This window comes from Alligator sinensis, unplaced genomic scaffold (genome assembly GCF_000455745.1).
Source record: "Alligator sinensis unplaced genomic scaffold, ASM45574v1 scaffold1023_1, whole genome shotgun sequence".
Taxonomy (NCBI): domain Eukaryota; kingdom Metazoa; phylum Chordata; order Crocodylia; family Alligatoridae; genus Alligator; species Alligator sinensis.
The window spans coordinates 1,392,390-1,416,934 of record NW_005842373.1 but is presented as its reverse complement, the minus strand read 5'-3'; the positions used below and the strand labels follow the sequence as shown (position 1 = coordinate 1,416,934).

At 42.0% G+C, this 24,545-nt stretch overlaps 1 protein-coding gene across 1 annotated transcript in view; it reads left to right on the top strand.

Annotated features, from left to right (window-relative positions):
- Positions 1 to 6,028: 6,028 nt before the first annotated feature.
- Positions 6,029 to 24,545, top strand: part of LOC102377126 (myosin-1B) — a 29,535-nt gene continuing 11,018 nt past the window's right edge. The window contains exons 1-25 of the mRNA XM_014522586.1: positions 6,029 to 6,232; positions 6,318 to 6,461; positions 6,544 to 6,700; positions 7,372 to 7,399; positions 7,491 to 7,583; positions 7,663 to 7,783; positions 7,950 to 8,013; positions 8,106 to 8,204; positions 8,310 to 8,413; positions 8,541 to 8,679; positions 11,972 to 12,090; positions 12,194 to 12,343; positions 12,558 to 12,728; positions 13,307 to 13,613; positions 14,064 to 14,134; positions 15,008 to 15,095; positions 15,186 to 15,303; positions 16,603 to 16,726; positions 16,813 to 16,949; positions 18,161 to 18,416; positions 20,694 to 20,936; positions 21,384 to 21,560; positions 21,646 to 21,791; positions 21,881 to 21,971; positions 22,060 to 22,449. Of these exons, the coding sequence (XP_014378072.1) occupies positions 6,029 to 6,232; positions 6,318 to 6,461; positions 6,544 to 6,700; positions 7,372 to 7,399; positions 7,491 to 7,583; positions 7,663 to 7,783; positions 7,950 to 8,013; positions 8,106 to 8,204; positions 8,310 to 8,413; positions 8,541 to 8,679; positions 11,972 to 12,090; positions 12,194 to 12,343; positions 12,558 to 12,728; positions 13,307 to 13,613; positions 14,064 to 14,134; positions 15,008 to 15,095; positions 15,186 to 15,303; positions 16,603 to 16,726; positions 16,813 to 16,949; positions 18,161 to 18,416; positions 20,694 to 20,936; positions 21,384 to 21,560; positions 21,646 to 21,791; positions 21,881 to 21,971; positions 22,060 to 22,449 (3,741 nt within the window). The remainder of the gene's footprint in view (positions 6,233 to 6,317; positions 6,462 to 6,543; positions 6,701 to 7,371; positions 7,400 to 7,490; positions 7,584 to 7,662; positions 7,784 to 7,949; positions 8,014 to 8,105; positions 8,205 to 8,309; positions 8,414 to 8,540; positions 8,680 to 11,971; positions 12,091 to 12,193; positions 12,344 to 12,557; positions 12,729 to 13,306; positions 13,614 to 14,063; positions 14,135 to 15,007; positions 15,096 to 15,185; positions 15,304 to 16,602; positions 16,727 to 16,812; positions 16,950 to 18,160; positions 18,417 to 20,693; positions 20,937 to 21,383; positions 21,561 to 21,645; positions 21,792 to 21,880; positions 21,972 to 22,059; positions 22,450 to 24,545) is intronic.

The following is a 24,545-nucleotide window of genomic DNA, read 5'->3' as shown; positions in this document are numbered from 1 at the left end:
TATGTCATTAAAGACATACTGCCATCTGGGAGGAAAGGAGAAAATAATTTCCTTGCTTTCAAACTTGGACCTCTAAGCAGACTGTACCAATCAGGTGTGCAGTCCAAGCAGGTGGCAGTAAAGTGTGTGCTTGGGGGCAGGGTGGGAGTGGTGCATGCAGTCAATCTGTGTCGGATACTGTAAGCCATGGGGTTGTCATACATTTCCATGAGCTGATCTCAGTAACAGGACATTTTCCCCTGTTTGTTACAGAAATTGAGTCCTAGAAAACAAGAACAAATAGATGGGGAAAAGGAAAACACTGTCAGCCCTCAGTGTGTGGGAAAATAACTCCAATGCACCCAAGGAAATAGAAGACATCTATATCAACATGGGATATCAATATCAGTGTGGGATGCCTATGATTCCTTTTCTATCATCATGGCTGGTCCTTATCTATCTATAAACAGCTTAAGTGCAGCTGTTCCTTCTGTTCAGTTAAACTATAATCTCTGCAGTCACTCAGCACCTCCCACCTCCACAGTAACCACAGATTCCTTCTTGAAGTCTCATGTAATGACTTCCTTCTCCAGGGATCCTGCCTTGAATCTCTTACTTTGAGGCTTTCATTCATCTTCTCTTGCACTTTTCCTGGGGCCTTATCACCTATTCCCTTGCACAAGGACTCCCATGTATTCATTCATTGTTCCCTTCATTCTATTCTGGATAAAGTGAGACACTCAGTTGTAACCACACGTGGTCTGAAGGTCAGTCCCAATAATGTTAGTTTGCCTTTGTATGATAGAAACTGGCTCCTAAGAAACAAGGACCAACAGACAGGAGAGTGGAAATCATTATCGGACAGCAGTTCCCAGAAACCCATCCAGACAGGGAGCAGAGTGTGCCTGGTTTGTCACATGAGCATGGGTGCCCCTGTCTAGCTATAGCATCTTGGGTGCAGCCTTTCCTTCCCTTTTTTAGTAGGACCTATACTTATAGCCATTCAGGACAGCTCCCCTACCAGAGGGTGCATCTACACATTCAATAAGGTGCTTTTCCAAATGTGCATTAAATTTAGTACCTCCAATGTGAGGTACTACACAAATGTGCATTAGGCTGCTTTAATGCACAGTAATGAATGTGCACTGTTTTTAAGTGATGCTTAATGCTCAGTAGCTTATTTTACTGTGAATTAGCCTAATAGCACTGTTTTTACATGACGCTTTAATGCACAATAAAGTAGGCTACTGTACATTAAAGCTCATATGTAGATGTGCCCACAGTGACCCTAGTATTTCCTTCTTGGACTCTCACATTTCTCACTCACCTTCTTCTGGGCTTCTGCCTTTAGCCTCCTATATTGGGACTTCTACTTCTCAGCTCTTGCCCTACTACTAGCACCCCACCTCCAACCATCCCCTTATACACTGGCCCCCATCTATGCACCATATTCCTGCTCCTATGGCTTGCATTTTGGTGATGACTCAGTTGTTCCCCATATCTTCTATCTTGTTTCCCCTTCTTAAATCTCCAGGTCCTCTAACTCCTGTACATCTATGTCCTCTCTAGTCTTCTACTTCTGTTAATTTTGCTCCCATTCCCATACTACCTATTGTTACTGGGACCCTACTGTTAGTTCCCTTCCCTGTCTCTGAGACCACCATTTCTTCTCAATTTTATGCTCACGGAACACACTCCCTGCAGAGCACAGCGACCTGTTCCTTCACCTCTCTGCTCCCAGCTATCTCCCATTACGAGGAGCTGGATTCTTTCCAGGCTCCGCCTCTGCTTGATTTCTGGCTCCTATAGAGCACAATCAGCCCCTTTCACTGCCCCTCCCCTAGGCACCTCCCCACATGTTTCCTTGTTAGATTATTCCTGGGAGATTGATTTACAGATCTGATATATCTAATTATATCCATTCTTGTCTAATATGAATGGGAATTCTGCTAGGAGTCAGGATTGCCAAAAATGTTTTGACCCAGGAAAGAGGAGGAGGCTGCTGCATATGCAAATCAGACCCTATAAAAATCCCCTGGGACTAGGGTGTCTTGTCCTTCCAAAGAGAGCTTTAAGGTAAGAGTGTGTGGTGCTTGGGTTTGAAGGGTGGGGAGGGGATCCCACCCTACATTCCACACATACCACTGCATTCCCACTGCCTCTGCTACTCATTTCTATGACAGATTGCCTGTATCAGCAAGGATTGCAAATCTGCTTTTCAAGACATCTATATTTTTAATAGTGAATTATGTATAGTTTCATGCAGCAGTAAGTAGGAAATTGCCATTTCTATTTTACAGTATTGACCGGCTTTTAGCTTGCCTACAATCCTCTGGTGTCACAAGAGGTAAGAGCCTGATTTTCTAATTCCTAGAAAGTATGAATAGATTCTCTAGGTGGCATTTCTATATGGCTAGTGGGTAACCTCTACATCTGCTAATAATTATGCCCAGTATGCAAATAAATTACATATTCTACATGGATTATGCTATGGCAGGAAAGGACTCCAGCAAATCTGAACTAGAAACCAGTGGTCACTGATGGCCTGCCAGTCAGTGTCCTCACTAAGACTCCTCTCTTGCACACACTCTTTACAACATATTGGTACTCAGCAAGTTCTTACACTTACAACTCTTAGGTTATGAACCAGAATGTCACAACTGAGAAAAACCCACTAGTTGACAAGCTAATTGTTTGCCCACAGAATTTAACCTTACTGCAAAAATCAGAAATCACTGCTGATAGCTGTTCTGCAATAAAAAGAGATACATAGTTGTCTATTTTTGCACAGAGTAACTCTGAGTAGACTTAGAATGCTGTGTGCATAGGCGATGCATAGTGGGGGCATGTGCTGCCCCAGAGATTGGCCCTCACTGGCTGGAGAGTGGGGGTGCCGAGAGAAGCACCGATGGCACTTCCCCCCGGTCAGCGATCAGCAGCTGGGGGATCTTCCCCCCCCTCCTGCCTCCTGGTCGCCGATTGGCCACCGGTGCCCACCCCCCCGCCGCCCCAACTCAGGAGGCACCAGTTGCCCATGGCTGTGTGTAAAATTCAGGCAGCAGCTGTCCCTTTCACACTTAACTCCCTTATAAAATTTTAAGTGAAAGATCAAACCATTGCACAAATGTACATTTAAATAAGGACATTATAAAGGAATAACAGAAAAATAAAGGTTTGCTCACACATTTTTGGATAAATGGAGGAGAAGAGACAAATGGAGTAGCTATTAAATTTAAACTTTTAACTAAATAATTTCCACACATGGACATTTGAAAAATTGCTGAGGAGCACGAAAACCATGTTGGGATAGTTATAGAGGGAAAAAAGACAGAGAGTTACCCATAGTTAAAAAGAATAAATGGAATGACATGGGTAATTGCAGGGTGATGAGCCTGACATTCATTTAAGGTAAAATCAAATACAGGCTGATACATATTCCTGTATTAACAGGAGTGTCACCTGCAAATCAAGTGCACTTTTGCTCTATTCAGCATTAGTGAGGCCTCACATGGAGTACTGTATCCATTTTTGGGCCCCATACTTCAAGAAGGATGCAGACAGTTTGGAAAGCGTCCAGTACAGGGCAAAAGAAATGATCAGGAGCCTGAGAAACAAGACTAATGAGGAAAGGATGAAAAAAGGTTATTTAGCCTGGAGAAGAAAAGGTAGAGGGTGGATTTGCTAACAGTCTTCAAATACCTGAAAGGTGATTATGGAGAGGATGGAGATGGGCTTTCCTCTGTGGCCACATGGGGCAGGACTAAAAGCAACAGCCTTAGGCTGCAACAGAAGAAATTTGGTCTGGAGATTAGAAGGAACTTTTGGACTGTGAGAGCGGCCAGGCATTGGATCAGGGTATCTAGAAAAGTTGTGGAATCTTTATCCTTGGAAACTTTCAAAAGCAGGTTAGACAGACACTTGCCTGGGATGGTTTAGTGAGGGATGATCCTGCTTTAAGTGGAGATGACCTTATGAGGTCCCTTTCAACACTACTTTCCTATGAGCCTATGATACTATAATACAATCAGGAAATAATTAAAAGCATGGTTATATGGAAAATACATCTTGTCAAACAAACTTTGGTTGGTTAGTAAGGATAACTTAATACTATATAAGGGGCTACAGTAAGGCATTGGACTTAGGATTGTACTAACATTCTGGTAAAAATATAAATAGCACAACACAAAATCAATGTTGGTTATGTTATATGGATTGAAAGTTGATATCTAATAGATGCCCCTGATGTATATAATTATATAAAAGAAAAGAGTCATCATTGTTTAGGGGTTTACCTAGTACAGTCATCATCCAATGGGTTTATTTCAATTAGGGTGTCACAGGGCCTGTTCAATGCTATTCTATCTTTTTATCAAATATCTATAATAATAATAGGCTTATCCTATCTGTCTAGGACACTCTGATTGGTTGTTTTGGCAGCCAATCACAAAGCTTACTGAAACAACCAATCAGAGTGCTCCAGACAGAATAAGCCTATTATTATTATAGATCCTCAGGCATTTCAAGCTGATATGCAGGCAAGTCAGAGCTAGAATGAAACACTGGGGACCCCCCCACCGCAGAGCAGCCAGACTCTGCTGAAGGGAGGGAGGGTCCCCATCCTTTGTTTTCCCCGGAGCCTGCCCACCTCTCAGGGGGGCGAGCTGCTGGTGCGCCCTGAGCTGCAGGGCACCCTAGTGCTTCCCTCTGCAGTGGCTGCAGCCCCCAGGTGGCCAGTCTGCTTTTACCACCCAAATCCAAATAATTAATGAATATGTTAAAAAGCACCGGTCTGAGTACTGAACTCTGAGGGACGCCATGGGTCACCAAGTACCACGTTGACTCAGTTCTATCTATTATTACTCTCTGGGTCCTGCCTTGGAGCTAGTTCCCCAGCCACCGGACCATTAGGTTATTGAGGCTGAAGTTCCCCAATTTTACCATGAGCATGTCATGGGAGACCAAGTCAAAGGCTTTTTTGAAATCCAAGTATATGACAACAACCCCATGTCCCTTATTCATCTCCATACAATTTTGAAGAGATCAGTAATAGAATAATATTTCCAGATAGCTATGTTTTTAAAAATTTGCTGAGAAATTAGAAAAGGTTCAGAAAAGAGCTACAAAAATTAAGGCAAAAATCCAATGAAGTAAAGAAGTTCAGTCTGCTATTTCATCAAAGAAAAGGTTAAAAGGTGACTTTTGTCATGGTTTAAAAATGCAGACAAGAAAGATTTCTGAGAGCAGGTTACTTTTTAAGTTAGGAGAAAAAGGTATAAAAAGGTTCAATAGATAGGTAAAACTAGATAAATTCAAACTAGAAGCAAAGCACAAATTTGTAACAGTAAGTATAATTAATTGTTGGGAAAGTTTACCTAAGAATGAGATGGTTTCTCCATTGCTGGAAGTATTTAAATTAAACTTAAATTGAAAAAAGTTACTGCAGTTCACAGAGAAGTCTGAAGACTTGATGCAGATATTTTTGGATGTGAGATTCTCTGGCAGAAATCAAAATAAGAAAAAAGAAATACGAGTTTTATTTAATAAAGAGATCAAAGTACAAGATCAAAATAGCCACTTCTGTCCTTAAAGTACAGAATCTATGAAAATCTATTCATTAAAATATGGATCTATGGAAAGCCTAAAATACATGACAACTTGGAGGCATATTATCTATCTAGTGCAAGAAAATTCTTGATCAAAATGCTAGCAATTCAGTCTCTGTCCTCTGATTCTCCTCATATGCACTTTTCCTGTGACCTCTCCACTCTTTCATTATTACAATAGCATATAGTAAAAAATGTACTGAGTAGATAGAATATTAAAGGACATTCATCATTCCCAGCATGATGTTCAATTCTCATGGTCCTTCCTGTAGACATTTGTTTTCACTATTCCTATCAACAAATGTAATGGCATGATTGAGAACTCTCCTGAAAGACAAACGAACAACATGAAAATGTTTCTTCCATTCCCATTGTGAATTATCAGTGTAATATGTTTACTTCCCACCAGAACCCATTGCTGAGCTGCCCCACAATACACTGGAGCCATGTCTTCCGACGCCGAAATGGCTGTCTTTGGGCCAGCTGCTCTTTACCTCCGAAAGTCAGAAAAGGAGAGAATTGAGGCGCAAAACAAGCCTTTTGATGCCAAGTCATCTGTCTTTGTGGTGCATGCTAAGGAATCCTATGTGAAAGGCACTGTCCAGAGCAGGGAAGGAGGGAAGGTCACAGTCAAGACAGAAAAGGGAGAAGTGAGTAAACACAAAGAGCAAAGAGTAATGTTGTTGTCCTCCTCTGTGCTCTTAACTGAGATATTTTTTTTAATTTCCTTTGCAGACTCTCACTGTCAAGGATGATCAAGCCTTCCCTATGAACCCTCCCAAGTATGATAAAATTGAGGACATGGCTATGATGACCCATCTCCATGAACCTGCTGTCCTGTATAACCTCAAAGAGCGTTATGCAGCCTGGATGATCTATGTATGTACAGGTTGAAGTCTTCCAAAAGTGCAAGTACATTAAGTCATGTGGAAATCAATCTAATTATCTACCTTTCTTCCAGACCTATTCAGGTCTCTTCTGTGTCACTGTCAATCCCTACAAGTGGCTGCCAGTGTACAATGCAGAAGTGGTAACTGCCTACAGGGGTAAAAAGCGTCAAGAGGCTCCTCCCCACATTTTTTCCATTTCTGACAATGCCTATCAGTTCATGTTAACTGGTGAGTGGCTCATTGTATCAGCATGTTTAAAGAGAATGATAGTTTAGTAAGGGGAATCAAGTGTTCATGTCAGAAATGAGGACACAAAAAAAGATTGAAAATAAATTATAAATCTGTTGGAATACATTGGAAGCCAGACTGCTCTTATCTGATACTCAGCTTATCTGAATCAAAGTATTCTCAGATGTCTTACTACTTAGGATTGCATACAAGCTAATGCTTTTCAGATTCATTGCAAAATGAGTGCATTGTGATAAATTACTATAAGTTTTAGGTCAAGTCATTCTATACAACACTTTGCTGTGCAGAGATCAAGCAGATTCACAGAGGATTTTGTAACAGGAAAATGAGTATAATAGGTATATAAGTTGAACTGAAGGTCATATGTCCTATGATGGCTCTATTGATCAGTATAAGATTATATATACAAGCATACACACACACATATTTGTGTGTGTATTATTATATATAGTTTTATATATAATTACAGTTGGGATCTTCAAAATGGACTAAGAGAATAAAGTGCCCAGTTCCTAGGGACTTCTAGTTGGAGCTGGTTGCCATGTAGTCTTGGGCCTTTTAAAACCCAAGCTAACACATTTCACAGTTTTCAGTAAGTTCAGTGGTACTCAGGAATATTAAAAGTCACCTTTATTTTTTCTCTTTCACAGATCGGGAAAATCAGTCAATCTTGATCACGTAGGTCTTCTCCCCTGCTTTGGTTAATTTTTGTTTTGCCACCTGCAGCGGGATCAGCTGGCTGACTCTGCTTCTCTGTTTTGTTTGACAGTGGAGAATCTGGTGCAGGAAAAACTGTGAACACAAAGCGTGTCATCCAGTACTTTGCAACAATTGCAGTTTCTGGGGAAAAAAAGAAGGAAGAGCAGCCTGGCAAAATACAGGTGATTTATTGGAGATGAGATTAAGTGCTCCATGCTGTAAGTGCACATGATTTAACAAAGGAATTTGGCAATAACAATTTCTTTGCAGGGGACCCTTGAAGATCAAATCATCAGTGCCAACCCTCTGCTGGAGGCCTTTGGCAATGCCAAGACTGTGAGAAATGACAACTCCTCACGCTTTGTAAGTGTTATCAGAATTATCTGCAGTCCACTGATGGAATATGATAAAATACATCTTGGCTGAGATTTAAAATTTGTTTAAGACCTTAAGCAGCTCTGAAAACTGTACTCCTGGAGTTTGACACACAGGATTTCAAAATAAATTACTTATTTTTTTTCCTTTAAAGGGTAAATTCATCAGAATCCACTTTGGTGCCACAGGGAAGCTGGCTTCTGCTGACATTGAAACATGTAAGAGACCTTCCTGGACATATCCAATATTCCTTCTTAATTATTCTCATTCTATTTTCTTGTGGCTAACTGCATTTTATGGGTCTTGCCAGATCTGCTGGAGAAGTCTAGAGTTACATTCCAGCTCAAGGCAGAAAGAAGCTACCACATATTTTATCAGATCATGTCCAACAAGAGGCCAGAGCTCATTGGTAAGAGGCATCACTAACATTTTGGATAGCAGCTGATCATGAATGAACTTTGTTACACAGTGTCTAAAACTAAACTCATTTCTTAAACTTAAATCTTGTTTTCAGAGATGCTTCTGATTACCACCAACCCATATGACTTTCATTTTGTGAGTCAAGGGGAGATCACTGTTGCCAGCATTGATGACCAGGAAGAACTGATGGCTACAGATGTAAGTAACATTCAGAAGTTAGCACATAGGCCATTATCCATATCTGAAAAGGAAGAAGAATCACTAGTGACTTCAGCACTTTAAAAAATTTTACCCAAGATCTTTCCTTTCCTGATTCTGTTGCTAGAGTGCCATTGATATCCTGGGGTTCAATGCTGATGAAAAAACAGCTATTTACAAGCTCACAGGGGCAGTCATGCATCATGGAAACTTGAAGTTCAAGCAGAAGCAGCGTGAGGAGCAAGCAGAACCGGATGGCACAGAAGGTATCTGCAGAATCTGCAACTGACCTCTTAAGAATACAAACAAAAATTGCATTGTATCAGTATTATTATTTTTCTTTTATTTTTGCTTGCATTTTGCTCACTTCTGCTGAGCTGGATCTTGGCAGAGCTTGAGGGATAGAGGGAGCTGGCTCTAAAGAATAATTTATGTTATACCATGAAATATTTTCTCTTCTTGACCACTTTTCTAACCCAGAAATTCTAGGTTGGAAGGGGCTCTTATCCCAGCCCCCTTCTGCTCCAACATATTCCCAACTCATCCTTCGTAATAGGAAGCAACTACACCACCTCACCTTTCAAGGCATACCCAGATGACCCTGCACAGATGATTCCCCAGGGAGAAATAGCAGCAGCACAGCTGTACCACTGCTACTTGTTCCTTGGGAACAACCATGCACATGCACTCTGATGCACAGCAAGTTGCCCTGGGTAGGCTAGGGGAGACTGGGGCCACCACCTGGGCTAGCTCCAGAAGCGTTACCTGGGGTCCTGGGTGGGGGCCTGCCATGGCTCCAGCAGTGGTGATCTAGCAGCAGGAAGCCTGACCAGCAGCTAAAGTGTGGCTTCAGAAGGCCAGGCTCTGGTTTTAGGAGGTTCATGCTGCTGCACATGTGCCCTGCTTTTTTCTAGCATTGTTCTTTTTTACACTGGGATCTCCTGGTGTCAAAAAAACCCTCTGCACTGCCAATTAGCAGCATGAAATGCTTGCATGTGTATCGTGTGCAGCACTACATATTGTACTTGCTCACTTGTCTGAATGCACCATAAGTGCTTAACTTTGATATCTGGCTGTTATGACATTATTGAACCAGCATTTGTCATGTTTTTCTAAACCTAATGCTTTTCACTAGGAAAGGTTTAGCAAATTTGTTTGTATAATAGACATGCCTGAAAAAGTGTTTCCCCCCCACTTTTATGAAATAGGCAGAAATTTTATTTTTCTAGTGTATTTAAAGAATGAAATGTTGTTTTTTTCCCCTTAATAATCAGGAGCAAGGGATATGGCTTTAGTTAGGCTGACAAGAAATAGAGAGAAATAAAACTGTTTGAAAATAGCAAGGATGGCATATACAGTTCTTTATCTTCCTATAGACAGTAGATATAACAACATGCAAAAAGATGCACTCTATCCATTTCCATGTGAAATTATGTGCATTTCTTTCCTATAAGCTGCTGAAATAAATGCATATAGAGTAACATTCTAGTTCCTTTTATGCACCTAGATGACAATTTTCTAGACATGTAAATGGCTTTTTTTGGCACTTACACACAGATTGCATTTCTGTTAGCCCTGCACTGTGGACACATAAGCATGAGTGCATACAAAACTATGCACTGGGCAGGTACATATACAGCTACCTAGATGCACCCATTTTGGACAATATGTTATGAAAATGTATCTGGCCAGAAGCCCAGTAGTAACAGCAGAACTCTGGCATGTTTTTGTTCATGTAGCTGAATGGTTAAGGGTACTTAGCTAGGAAGCAAGAGACCCATATTTTAAAGTCTGTTTACCCACCAGCAGTTGGGACCTGCATCTGCCTTCTCAGTCTAGAGTGTTACCCAGTACACCGTAGGACAGGTATCATCCAGTCCTTTCCAGCGTTCCTTTTGAAGCTGGCCCCCTGGGGCAGCCAAGTAGGGCAGATATGTGCAGCCAGAAAGAAAGAAACAAATGAAATTATAGTAGCTGGAAAGATGCAGATGAAAGTGCAGTGAGGTGGTTGCTGCACTGTGGGGTGACTCGCAGCTAGATATGGTCCAGGGGCCGGAGCACCATTGATTTACATGTTTATGTAGGAATGAAAGCATAGCAAAAAACCACTCTAATTTTAACCCTACTTCTTCCAGTGTCAAAGTTTAAGGCAGTTTATCTAGTTATTATTCAGAGATAACAGTTAGATGGTAAAAGCTGCTGTGGCCCCCAAACAGAAGTTCCCATTGACCTTTTAAAGAAGCAAAAATGTACCTTTATTCCTATTGTAGGTGTTTTGCACTGGAGTGAATGAGGACATAAGGTGCAGAGCAAAGGTCTTTCTTTAGAATTAAACATAACTGTAACTCTCTATTAAACTGCTGCATCCATATTAATATCATTTTACGGATGCAAATTTACAAACAAAAATCAGGAATTGGTGTTATGACTGTAACAGCAAATGATTCCTACCACATATGCAGTATTTATTTATTTATTTATTTATTTATTTATTACTAATGTCTCTAATCAGTTTTCCAGCCCTCCAGGTTTAGGTCATTTAAGAATGAGCTTTTTGGTTGTTTATGATATTACCAGTAATATTGCAGTAATGCATTATTAAGTTTAAAAGCAACAATTTAAGACGGTTTGGTGGTTTTGATAGGGATGATCCTGCCTCAGGCAGGGAGTTGGATTAGATGACCTCTAGAGGTCCCCTCTAGCCCTACTTCTCTATGATTCTGTGATAGGCTATGCAGTGGCTGGGCATCTATGTGCATACCTGAGCTTAAGTCTGGAAGAAGGGCTCCCATGTTTAGGGGTATACTTAATTTGCAGCTTCATGGTTTTTGTGGAAACCATGAAAAACAGCATTGTCCATGTCCAGCAGGAAATATTGCATTAGCCATGATTTCCCACAAAATCAACCTAACCTCCTTCCTCTGCATATTATTCATATAATACATTGCTTTAGAATGTCCCAATGTTTACCACAATACAAAAACAGCACGAGTCACTGCAGCCATAGATCACATGATTGACAGGTACTGTCTGCTAATGATGTAAACTAAATGAAGGCACAGTCAATGAAGTGAAAATGTTTCAGCGCCATCTTTTAAGAAGTTAAATGCAATGCCAATGCCCCTCTGCCAGTCAGCAGTGAGGGGCAGGGCTGCTGGGAAATACCAGTGAAATCAGCTTTTCATGCTGCGACCAAGCTGCAAAAATTGTTTTGTCTTGCTGTGAGTTGAGTACACTCCTACCCATTTTGTAGCCCCAGTAACAGAGTGGTCAGGGCCACACCACAGATTAAGCATTATCTAGTCCCTATTGTTAGTGCTCCTTTTAAAGCCATTTTGCATTTAAATGCCCTTTAAAGTTAATGTTCATTCCTACATTTTTCTTCTACTATCACCATGAAGATTTTATGGAACTCTAAAGCTCCATCATTAGTGCAGTTTTTACTGTATATAGTTTCTAGGGCAACACAAACAGATCATACTACCCTTTTCATGTTGTTTTATTTAAAGAGAAGTCTCTCTATAAACTAATAAAGCATTCCTCTTCATGTGTGCCCAGTTGCTGACAAAATCGCCTACTTGATGGGTCTGAACTCAGCTGACCTGCTTAAAGCCCTTTGTTACCCCCGAGTCAAGGTCGGGAATGAGTTTGTGACCAAAGGTCAAACTGTGCAACAGGTAACAAACCACCGGTGGATTTAGAAATCATGGTTTGCATTAGCATCCTATGTTTCTTCCTCTGTTTTGTATGATAAATCCAGTCCTTTTCTCGTTGGTTTAGGTGTATAATTCAGTTGGTGCTCTCGCAAAGTCTGTCTTTGAAAAGATGTTCTTGTGGATGGTTGTTCGCATCAACCAGCAGCTGGATACCAAGCAGCCTAGACAGTACTTCATTGGTGTGCTGGACATTGCTGGCTTTGAAATCTTTGATGTAAGGAACAGGGATTTAATAGCACTTTCTTGGGGGTTCAAGAGTTCTAAGTACTTGTAGTATTTTTTAACAATATTTATTTTTATTAACCTTTTGGTAAAAAATATAATTTATGTGCATCTACCCTGGAAATAGCATGATTCCTAAAAACTAAACTAGCAGTTCACAGAACAGAGATTTACAGTAGTTAAATTTTCTTTTTGCATTCATGCAGTACAACAGCTTGGAGCAGCTGTGCATCAACTTCACCAATGAGAAACTGCAACAGTTTTTCAACCACCACATGTTTGTGCTGGAGCAGGAGGAGTACAAGAAGGAAGGGATTGAATGGGAATTCATTGACTTTGGGATGGACTTGGCTGCCTGCATTGAGCTCATTGAGAAGGTATTTATGCAACATACGATCAAGAGTTTGTTGGTTTCTAAAGGACTTTTTCATATTCAAGATAGTTAAAATTATACTTAAGTTCATGCTTGAAGGCACGCAATATGTTTTATAAATACCAAATAATTAAGTAAATATATTGATCATAGTTTATAAACCTGTCTGCATTCAGAAATAAGAAAAGTAGAAGACAGCATTGTAATTCTGACAAATCACAAATTTAGGGACACAGGAAAAGGTCAGTATAAGCTTTAGGGCTGTTTCCATATTGGATACATTATCTATTTTTGGAATTCCAAAAGAAATATTCTGCCTCACTTCCAAAAATAGGATTTTGAAAGGTTTTGGAATACTTTTGTTTCAGTCAGTTTATAATAAAATTTGTCTAGCACATCCAAAGTGAATTTTAATGATCTGTATCCTTATTACATCCAAAAGTCCAAATAGGGTAGCTTACTTCCCCTCTAGTTGACTACACTTCCTCTGCAGCAATAGCCTTTCTAATTAACAATAAAAGGATAGGGACAAGTTGTTAATCTCTCTGTGTCTCTTTCTTTCTGTACTGCTGTTCCTTTCAGCCTATGGGTATTTTCTCCATCCTGGAAGAGGAGTGCATGTTCCCCAAGGCAACTGACGCTTCCTTCAAGAACAAGCTCTACGATCAGCATCTGGGCAAGTCCAACAACTTCCAGAAACCGAAGCCTGCCAAAGGAAAGGCTGAGGCCCACTTCTCCCTGGTGCACTACGCAGGCACTGTGGACTACAACATCACTGGCTGGCTTGAGAAGAACAAGGACCCCCTGAATGAAACTGTCATTGGGCTGTACCAGAAATCATCATTGAAAACACTGGCTCTGCTCTTTGCTGCATATGGTGGAGCAGAAGGTAGCAATAGCTGTAAAACTAGTTTTTTATTTATTCATAGCAGATGCTTCCTGTAAAATTAAGGGAAAAAGTATAGTTTTAAATGCAAAATGTTTGTTTTTATAAATGTATAAACTTTAAGGCCAGAAGGGGTTTTGTTGCTATTAACACAGACCATAGGACTTAACCAAGCAATTCCTTCACTAGGCAAGATTATTCTCCTTCTTACTACATAATGAATCATGTCTGCACTCTTTAAATTGTAGTTGGATTAGAGTGTATCTTTACATTTTAACTTGAAGTAGTTCTGAGTTTTGATGAGGTGTTCCATTTTATTTCCCACTTGAATTCTCCTAACTGTCACTTCCAGTTATTAAATTGTATTCTCTTTCTTGTCTTTGTTTCCTTTTAAAAGACAAATAAGTCAGTGTTCTGCAAATGTTAATAGTTTCTTTATTTTGTCTTGTTTAGAGAGTGGTGGTGGCAAGAAGGGCGGCAAGAAGAAGGGTTCTTCTTTCCAGACTGTCTCTGCTCTTTTCAGGGTACAGTACAGTGTTCATTATAAATCTTTCTTTCCATGACAAAGTGACAAAACTCACTTTAATGCTAAAAATGTGTTTTCTAGACAAAGGCCAGTGATGTCCATAAGGTAACAAAGGCTATAATAAATTCCCACTGAGTTATTGAGCATATTGACTTACTAGGCATAGCCCTATAGACCAAAGCTGTCTTCTCTCTGGGGCTGATATCAGAAACAACACAAACAAAACAGTGTATATGTTGGAGCTGAAAATGCCCCTCCCCTCCAGCCCCTTTCAGAAACAATTATTTCAGGCCCCTCACACTTCCCTCTGTCATCCACTCAAAGGTCCTAATTCTCCTTTGCCTTCCAAAATTGGTGCCACTTTGCACAAGTATAAAGAGGTGTAAAACTGGATATGCAGTGCTCCAAATCAGAATCCTGCACAGATTTATATGACTGATAGTATCTGGCACCTACAGTGCACATATTTTGCTTATGTGCAAATAACTATTCAAAGTGCTGTTCAAAGTGCGGGGTAGAAACAAGCCCAAATACTCCACCCAAGTTCGTGTTTTACCTACTTACCTTGTTTATTAAAAAGAATCAGAATACATTTATGCTGTTTTACCTAGACCGTTTTAAAGATGTCTTCTCTTCCAGCAACTACATTTGATTTTCTGTCACCCATGGCAGCCATTTCATATTGGATCAGTAGAGATATTTTTAGAGCAACATTAATCTACTTTTCAAAATATATGGCAGTTAATTTGTCTGAATTTCAAATGTTGGTCAACTACTAATTATAATATAATTATAATGACTGTACTGCACCTAACAGTGTGTTGGCATATTTAAAAGTGGTTAATATGAACTTTTTCTTATGGTCTCACAGGAGAACTTAAACAAGCTGATGTCCAATCTGAGAAGCACTCATCCTCATTTTGTACGATGCCTCATTCCCAATGAAACAAAAACACCTGGTAAGAAGCTCCAGTACAAAGAGATGCTAGTGTGATGTAGCTCCTCTGTGCTATACAGTAAGATACTGATTCCTGCTGTGTTTTGTTAAGGTGCCATGGAACATGAACTGGTGCTGCACCAGCTGCGGTGTAACGGCGTGCTGGAAGGGATCAGAATTTGCAGGAAAGGCTTCCCCAGCAGAATCATTTATGCAGACTTTAAGCAGAGGTCAGACTCCTCTACCTCACTCCATTCTGGCCCTGTTGCACAAGTACATATTCAGTTTATAAAAGGAAATGAAAGAAATTTAGGACTGAACTGCCACAGTCCAAAACACACCAACAGTGGCATTTTTGTTACTGTATGGAAATAAAGATGGGGCAGGGTAAGAAGTGGACAGACCATGCCAGGAGACTCCAGAGCCTTGAAATTTCAGGAAGCTGGAGCACAGAATGAGGACTTTGCGGAATTTCAAGGCAGTGGCAGGCACAGGGTCATTCCTTCCAATAATTTTATGGCCCACTAGATCATGGTTCCTTATAGGGTGGGCATGCTTAGACATAGTGATTACTAATGCTTATGTATTGAAATATTCAGCACTGTGTTGGTGCAGTATACCCTGCCTTTAATTTGGGTGAATGACTTCCCTTCCTCCTGCCACTCCCTAGCTGGTATCATTCTTACACACTGGGTGCAACAACACCTGCACTTTACTGTATATTAGACTAATTTAACGCATAGTAAAGTATCACCACCTACACGTGCATAGCAATTACTGCACAGTAGATTAATTTGAAGCACCATTTGCTAGTACCAACAGATACATGTACTAAAAAACCATGCGTTAATTGGCCAAAGTGCAAGTGTAGACACATGCTCCTAGTCAGCCCAAGCAGCAGGGGGGCATAATTTCTTCCTGGCTAACCCTGAGCTCCATGTAGCTGCTTGGGAGCTGTTCCCAGTGCTAGGGACAGCTCTTCCCCACCTCCTGGAGCTTAGGGCTAACCCTTCATGCCCTCTCCCAGCCCAGGGCTGCCCTTGGACTCCCTGCTTGCCTGCAGCTGCCCCCAGTGTCCCTTGCCAGCCTGGACCTGGCACCTGGGGGAGCCTGGCTTCTGCAGAGAGCAGAGCAGGGCAGAAGCATCCCTGGGTTCAATTTGCTTCTGATCTAGGTGCACATATAGGTCAGTACCTATATGTACAGGGACGCAGTAAATTCAAGCTTATTAATTGCAGGTGTTGATGTGCCCACAGAGTTCTTTACTCAGGAATAAGATTTTTATCTTTCATACTGGTGAAGGGTGGACCTGACATCGACACACACAATATAGTTGAGCTGACAGTATAAGCTCCCCACCTTGGCCTGAACATGCTTCTTCCAGACATGTAATGTCCTCTTGGAGCAAGGAAGGAAGTTCATTCTCCACAGCTCCATTTTGGGGTTTTTCCTTCTTCAGGGATTATTAACAATGGCACCATCTGTGCTTATGCAACATGGCTTCCTCATATTCTGTTCCCACCCCTCAGATACAAGATTTTGAATGCAAGTGCTATCCCAGAGGGGCAGTTCATTGACAGCAAGAAAGCTTCTGAAAAGTTGCTTGGATCCATTGATGTTGACCACACCCAGTATAAATTTGGGCACACCAAGGTACAAAGATTGTTTTGTTGTAATATGGTTTTATTCATGTTTACAACAGACTGAAAGTGACGTTCTGTAACATTCTGCTTCTCCAGGTGTTCTTCAAAGCTGGACTGTTGGGTCTTCTAGAGGAGATGAGAGATGAAAAGCTAGCACAACTTATTACTCGCACACAAGCTGTATGTCGTGGCTACTTGATGAGAACAGAGTTCAAGAAAATGATGGAAAGGAGGTAATGATTTCTTGTATTTGTCCTGTACTCACCAAACAGAGGTGATATGAATAACACTGTAAGATGGACTTCCTGGCACTCCATCTCACTAAGATTTCCTTAATCTCTTTTACTCACATTTGAGTATTTGTTAAGGTATGTTGAGGTAACTATTATGCCAAGGAGCATGAACGACTGGTGCCTCCCGGGACTGGGGGGACACAATTTATGCGCGGTAGCGTTGGCAGCGGGATGATGAGTGGCAACCACCTGCAGAAGCCAGTGGTGGTGGGAAGGGGAGGGTTGCAAGTGGCGAGCAGCGAGTGGCAATCAGCAACTACCTACAGAAGCCAACAGCAGCAAGCAGTGATCGGCGACTACCCACAGAAGCTGGCACCAGTGGCGAGAGGCAACTGCCTGCAGAAGCTGGCGGTGACAGTGGAGGGGGTTGTGGCAAACAGCGTCCACCCGCAGAAGCTGGCGGTGGTAGCAGCAGTAGCGGCCAATCTCAGGGCAGGGAACATGCCCCCCTGTGCCCCCCCTACGCATCACCTATGCCAAAGATCTAAGGAAAAGAGCTACATCAGGGCTGGCAAACAAATTTACATCTTATTTTGCATCCTTTTTCCCTAAATTCTGTGTTTGGCTTCTTAGTAGGTGACTTCACCTTAGATCACTAGGCTGTCAGTCTGTTCCAGGGACAGTGTACATTCTGTAATGGTATATGGACTTGAGTCTATAGAAAGTTCACATTAGTTCCACATGTACAACACAAAGGCTGAAAGTAGATTTGGATTCCTCCTAGATTTTCTTAGACTTAAGTCAGCCCAGATTATGTGACCCTTCGGATAGTGCTTACTTTGTGAGTCTTCCCACTTGAACTAAGTGGGTGCATCCAGACAAGAGCACAAGTCCAGTTTGTGGCACCGTACACCCATCTGAAGCACCACAAACCACACATGCTGCATATGCATTTGCAGCATGTTGAGCCAGGGTGGAGCAGCCCTGGGCTGGCAAGTGAAGACACTGTTCCCAAGAGCAATAAACTGCAGCATGAGGTACACCAGAATTTATTCAGGTATGCTAATTGCATGTGTAGATGTGCCCAGTGAGACTGGCTGGGTGAGTAAATGCTACTCACAAGTCATTAGTAAAGACTATAGAATTGAGAATTTGAATTCACTTCTGATGTTAGCCCATACGATTTGATACATATTTTAATTACATTTCAGGGAATCCATATTCTGTATTCAATACAATGTTCGTGCATTCATGAACGTCAAGCACTGGCCCTGGATGAAGCTGTACTTCAAGATCAAACCCTTGCTGAAGAGTGCTGAGTCTGAGAAGGAGATGGCCAACATGAAGGAAGAGTTTGAGAAAACAAAGGAAGAGCTTGCTAAATCTGAGGCGAAAAAGAAGGAACTAGAGGAGAAAATGGTGTCTTTGATGCAAGAGAAAAATGACCTGCAGCTCCAAGTGCAGTCTGTGAGTATTAGCAGGGTATTACCCTTCTATAGAGTAAATGTAAACTAAAAGATCAAAATGTACATTCCAGTTAAGATATGGGAAAACTGGAGATATTATTTGTCTGAGACAAAATAGTCTGAGATCAAATGAGTTGAATGGATAAAGTCTGTCCTCCTTAGAATTAGTATTGTACCTATATTTATTGTCTAAGATAATGACAGGTAAAGACCCAGTAAGAAAGCTCTGTATAAATTAAATCCAGAGCTGGAAGCAGTTTATTACTTCCACACATTGCCACACCAGTTCTGGAGGTAGCCCATGCAGAGTTGGCTCCATATGCCTCAGTATAATGTTGCCTTGCTATGTAAATACATACCTTTGGACTATCTGAAAAAAATCAGTCAGTTGTGACTAAAGAGGTACTATGCTGATCTATTTTCAAACACTTATTTGCAATCACAAGGCCTACATGATTTCTTTTCCTTATTGGACATGGCTTTATAGTAGAGGCCAGAGGCATGGGTATCTGGTACCTATGCTTTAATATGGCTCTGTTACAAAACTGTGAAAACACTGGCCCTTAGGGGAAAAAAAAGAGTAGAGCATGAACTATGGGCTCTACTAAAAATGGTTAAGGAAAGTAATTCAGTGAATGCTCAGCAGATAATTTTGCAGTGGCTACAACTGTGGTGGACAAGCAGGGGGTACTCCTGTGCTAAGCCACCCACCTCACTGTGCCCAACCACATACCAGGCTCTGAGTGCCTTCCCAGGATGCCTTACGTCCAGCCGACCCCTTCCCAGGGCACACCTGTGAGCCTGGGGTCACCACCGCCATCACCCAGGAGTCTCGGTCTGTCTATGGTCCTGTACCACCTGGGATACACAGGCCTTGTAGACCTTGAGGGTGCTCTACCCACTGCAAGAACTTGGGGTGCTTCCCCTGGCCTGGAGCACAAATAGTAGCTGCCCTTAGTCAGCCAAACCAAGGGGACACAAAGGCATGCCTCTGATCCCCCTCCCAATGAATCTACCGCACTAGGTACAGTGGAGAACTTTATTGGTTACAGAGAGGAGTCTTGGGGGAAGATTCAGGATAGGGAGGAATCACAGAATAACCTTAGAACAAACAGTGTGGCTAGGCAGCCGTTGATTAAGCATCTGCTGTAGTGCTAGCTATATATCTAGGTAGGTTTCAAGTAGTTTACTCACAAGTATCATCCAGAGGCTGTTTGAGATTTCCTCTGGAGGCAGCCAGTTCAATGTGTCGTTTCCAGGGAAAGAGAGGGAGAGAACCCCCTCTCTCTGTCTGGTCAGTTGCTCCCATGCTGTCCAAAATGGCTCTCTCCCCGTCCTGGGCAGTCTGGGCTTATATAGCCCTCTTGATTCACCATCCTGAACCAGTCCTGGCCAAATGTTGTTGGATGCTAACAAATCAATTTGAAATGCATCACTGGTTACTTGGAAGAGTGACAGGAGCTCCTGCCCCCATGTCATGAGGTCACTGTTAACACAATAGAGAGGAGGAGTTCCCACCCCTGGTTACCTGTAGCATCTCATGACCACAGGAACAGGTTCCACGTCCCTCAGGAATGTTTCCAGCCCAGGTCACAACTTGGTGTTAAATGAAACAGATGGGGGGAGGGCTGCTTGCCCACCGCAGTGACCATGGCAACCAAATTCACAGACAGGTGATTAAACAGTGGCAAGGGAAAACCTGATAGCAGAGTTTGGGAAGATACTGAAATGGCATTTTGCCATAATAACTACTCCATTTTCTTTAGCCGGGAACTTCAGTTCTACCGTTGAATATTCAGTTGCAGCTTTGGGTAGATGCCAAAGGATCAGTCTGCACCAATCTCCACTGACCTCACTGCCATTCTATGTGGTTGCAGAGTCCACTGATGAGACTGACTGAAGTCATTCAGCTCCCTGCCAGTAGATCTATCTCTAGTTTGTTCATCAAATTAGCCTGATATTTGAATCACATTAGCACTGAAAAGGTTCCCCCAAACCAGGAGCTACTGAGGGATGTTCATTTGTGGTCTGATATTTGAAGATATTTAAAAAAAAAAAAATCTGTTTTGCGTTGAAGATGGGAAAATTTCAGACTAAATGATGCCTTGCAGTCAAAATTAAAAATACGTGATATCATGAGCTTAGAATGGGTATTTCATTGCAATCCTAATTACAAAAGAACTATTTCATGCTATAAAAGATGAAGCAAAAATAATTATGAGAAAAACAGCAATAAAATAGAATTTTACAAAACAACCTATTAATATTTCCACCACAGGAGGCCGATGGCTTGGCTGATGCTGAGGAGAGATGTGACCAGCTAATCAAAACCAAAATCCAGCTTGAAGCTAAAATTAAAGAGGTGACTGAAAGAGCAGAGGACGAAGAAGAAATTAATGCTGAGCTGACAGCCAAGAAGAGGAAACTGGAGGATGAATGTTCAGAGCTGAAGAAAGACATTGATGACCTTGAGTTAACCTTGGCCAAGGTGGAAAAGGAAAAACATGCCACAGAAAACAAGGTATAAGCCAGAATCTGTAAAAAACAAAACAAAACAAAACAAAACCCCTCAAACAAACAAAAAACAACAACAACAAATTCCACACAAGTATGCTGCCATTTTACACACACAGAGCACGTCTACACAAGACACTACTGCACAATAGCGATAAGCTACTGCACTGTAGCTCATGGCTACAGCGCAGTATCTTTGGTGGACACTAACCATTAGTAATGAGTTACTGTGCAGTAGCTCGTGCAAGCTCAGTAGCATCTAAAAAAAACCATGAAGGGACGGTACTGCGCAGTAACACCGGTTACTGTGCACTTGTGTAGTACTTACGTATGCAACTTCTAAATGACTCCACAGTAACACCTGTTGGGTCCACTGCTCATGTAGATATAGCCGCAGATGTGTGTTTTGTTGTTGCTTTGGCCTCTTATAACAACATGTGTTGCCTTCTGAAAGGTGAAAAACCTCACTGAGGAGATGGCAGTCCTGGATGAGAGCATTGCCAAGCTGACAAAAGAAAAGAAAGCCCTCCAAGAGGCCCATCAGCAGACTCTGGATGACCTGCAGGCAGAAGAGGACAAAGTGAACACATTGACCAAAGCTAAAACAAAACTGGAGCAGCAAGTGGATGATGTAAGCACAGCAAAATATGGGGCAAGGAAACAGGCAAGAAGTTGGCTGCCGAGTGGCAGGGCTCTGACAGCCTTTTTCTCTTTAGCTTGAGGGGTCCCTGGAGCAGGAGAAGAAACTTCGCATGGACCTGGAAAGAGCAAAGAGGAAACTTGAAGGAGACTTGAAGCTGGCCCAGGAATCCACAATGGATTTAGAAAATGATAAGCAGCAGCTGGATGAAAAGCTGAAAAAGTAAGTCTGGTTTCTGGGGAGCATCCTTCTGTTTGGGCAGGGACGCATGCAGTTTGTTTGGGCCCTAACATGTTCTGCTTTGTGAAAAGGAAAGACTTTGAAATCAGTCAGCTCCAAAGCAAAATTGAGGATGAGCAAGCCCTGGGCATCCAGCTGCAGAAGAAGATCAAGGAGCTCCAGGCAAGTCATAATTTGCCTTGCTTCTGGCTGTGCGGAGGAGTTCAGGTAAGAGGAGGCATTGGTTTCAGTGTGTCCTATTGCTTTCCAGGCCCGTATAGAGGAGCTGGAGGAGGAAATAGAATCAGAACGAGCCTCTCGGGCAAAAGCAGAGAAGCAGCGGGCTGATCTCTCCAGGGAACTTGAGGAGATCAGCGAGCGCCTGGAAGAAGCTGGTGGGGCAACAGCAGCTCAGATTGAGATGAACAAGAAGCGCGAGGCAGAATTCCAGAAGATGCGCCGAGACCTTGAAGAGGCTACTCTGCAGCATGAAGCGACAGCCTCTGCCCTCCGGAAGAAGCATGCTGACAGCACAGCCGAGCTCGGGGAGCAAATTGACAACCTGCAACGGGTCAAGCAGAAGCTGGAGAAGGAGAAGAGTGAGCTGAAGATGGAGATTGATGACCTGGCTAGCAACATGGAGACTGTTTCCAAAGCCAAGGTATGGGACCAACTTTTGATAACATTGGCTTGAACTTAAGTGCCATTTCACCTTCAAAACAATATTTTGATTAACATTTAATCATGTTCAACTATACAAAGCAGGATATATGCTGGTTGAAAGTATTAAATATTTTTATTAGACTGATTTTAGTTTAACCTGAATAAAGCATACACAGTTTAATGACCTGTATTGATATCTAAACCCTGAAGACATGTGATAAAGGAGCTTATGGTTTTGAATACATTTATTACCAGATTAACAGCCATTACTCTTCAAGGGTAGTAAAGATGACCCCTATACTGGATGGTGACTTAAATGTTAATTTTGGTACTAACATTAAACCTCATTAATATTTATTTGGTAACATATTGGCACAAGTGCACAAAACAAGTAGCTATTGCAGAATATCAGTAGCCTATGTTCCTGCAACCTTAAACCTACCTGGTCCTGCATACCTTTTATTTTCTTGACTTTGGAAACTAATAAGCTTGCCAAGAGTAGTGAGGAGAGTTCCCTCTATCATGTGAGGTTGTATCAAGTTTAATGCATACATTCAAAGCCAGAGGCCTCCGAGTTTCAGTATTAGTTAGTATACATTAGAAGGACATATTTTTAAACTTATTGTTACTGAATATTAAACTAAATAAATCACAAGTTATTAAGAGAGAACTTGCAGACTTCCAAAAGATGGATCATTCCAAAATTTTATTTCCATCTTCCAGCAGCTCGTTACGTCTTGTTCTTTTTTCCCTTCTTCAGACCTTGTGACTTGTTAAATCACAGATGAGAACCTATTGTAGACATGGGTTAGTAATTAAAGATTCTACATCTCAGTTCAGTTTATTTTTTCTTCAAGTTCATCAACTTAGTGATCATATCATTTTAATGATTTGTAATAATACTTTATCATATCCTTTTATGACCAAGTGACCTATCACCTGGACAAGGGAGAAGAGATTGTTATATATCTTGATTTCAAAAAAGCCTTCGATCTGGTATCCCATGATCACCGCTTGGTGAAAATGGCCGATTGTGGCCTTGGGTCCACCATGATCCACTGGCTGGGAAATTGGCTCCGTGGTCGGACCCAGAGGGTGGTAACTGACAGAAATCAATCGTCATGATGTCCTGTGACCAGTGGGGTCCCCCAAGGCTCTGTCCTTGGACCCATACTGTTCAACATCTTCATTAATGATGTGGACATTGGAGTCAGAAGCGGACTGGCCAAGTTCGTGGATGACACCAAACTTTGGGGCAAAGCATCCACACCTGAAGACAGGAGGGCTATCTTGGCTGACCTTGACAGGCTAAGCAAATGGGTGGATGAGAACCTGATGGTGTTTAACACTGAAAAATGCAAGGTTCTCCACCTTGGGAGGAAAAACCTTCAGCATCCTTATAAGCTCGGCAGTGCTACACTGGCTAGTACTACAAAAGAAAGAGACTTGGGGGTCATCATTGACCACAAGATGAACATGAACCTGCAATGTGATGCTGTGGCTAGTGAAGCGACCAAAATGCTGGCTTGCATCCATGGATGCTTCTCAAGCAAATCCCGGGACATCATTCTCCCCTTGTACTCGGCCTTGGTGAGGCCGCAGATTGAGTACTGCGTCCAGTTTTGGGCCCCACAATTCAAAAAGGTTGTGGAGAAGCTTGAGAGAGTCCAGAGAAGAGCCACACGCATGATCAGAGGTCAGGAAAACAGACCTTACGACGATAGGCTGAGATCCATGAGGCTCTTTAGCCTGGAAAAGCTCAGGCTCAGGGGTGATCTGATGGCCACCTATAAGTTTATCAGGGGTATCCACCAGTATCTGGGGGAACATTTGTTCAGCAGAGCGCCTCAAGGGATGATGAGGTCTAATGTTTATAAACTACTGCAAAACCGTTTCAGGCTGGACATAAGGAAGAATTTCTTTACTGTCCAAGCCCCCAAGTTCTGGAATAGTCTGCCAGGAGGTGGTTCAATCATCTACATTGAACACCTTCAAGAGTAAATTGGATGCTTATCTTGCTGTGATCCTATGACCCCAGCTGACTTCCTGCCCTTCGGGTGGGGTGCTGAACTCAATGATCTTCCAAGGTCCCTT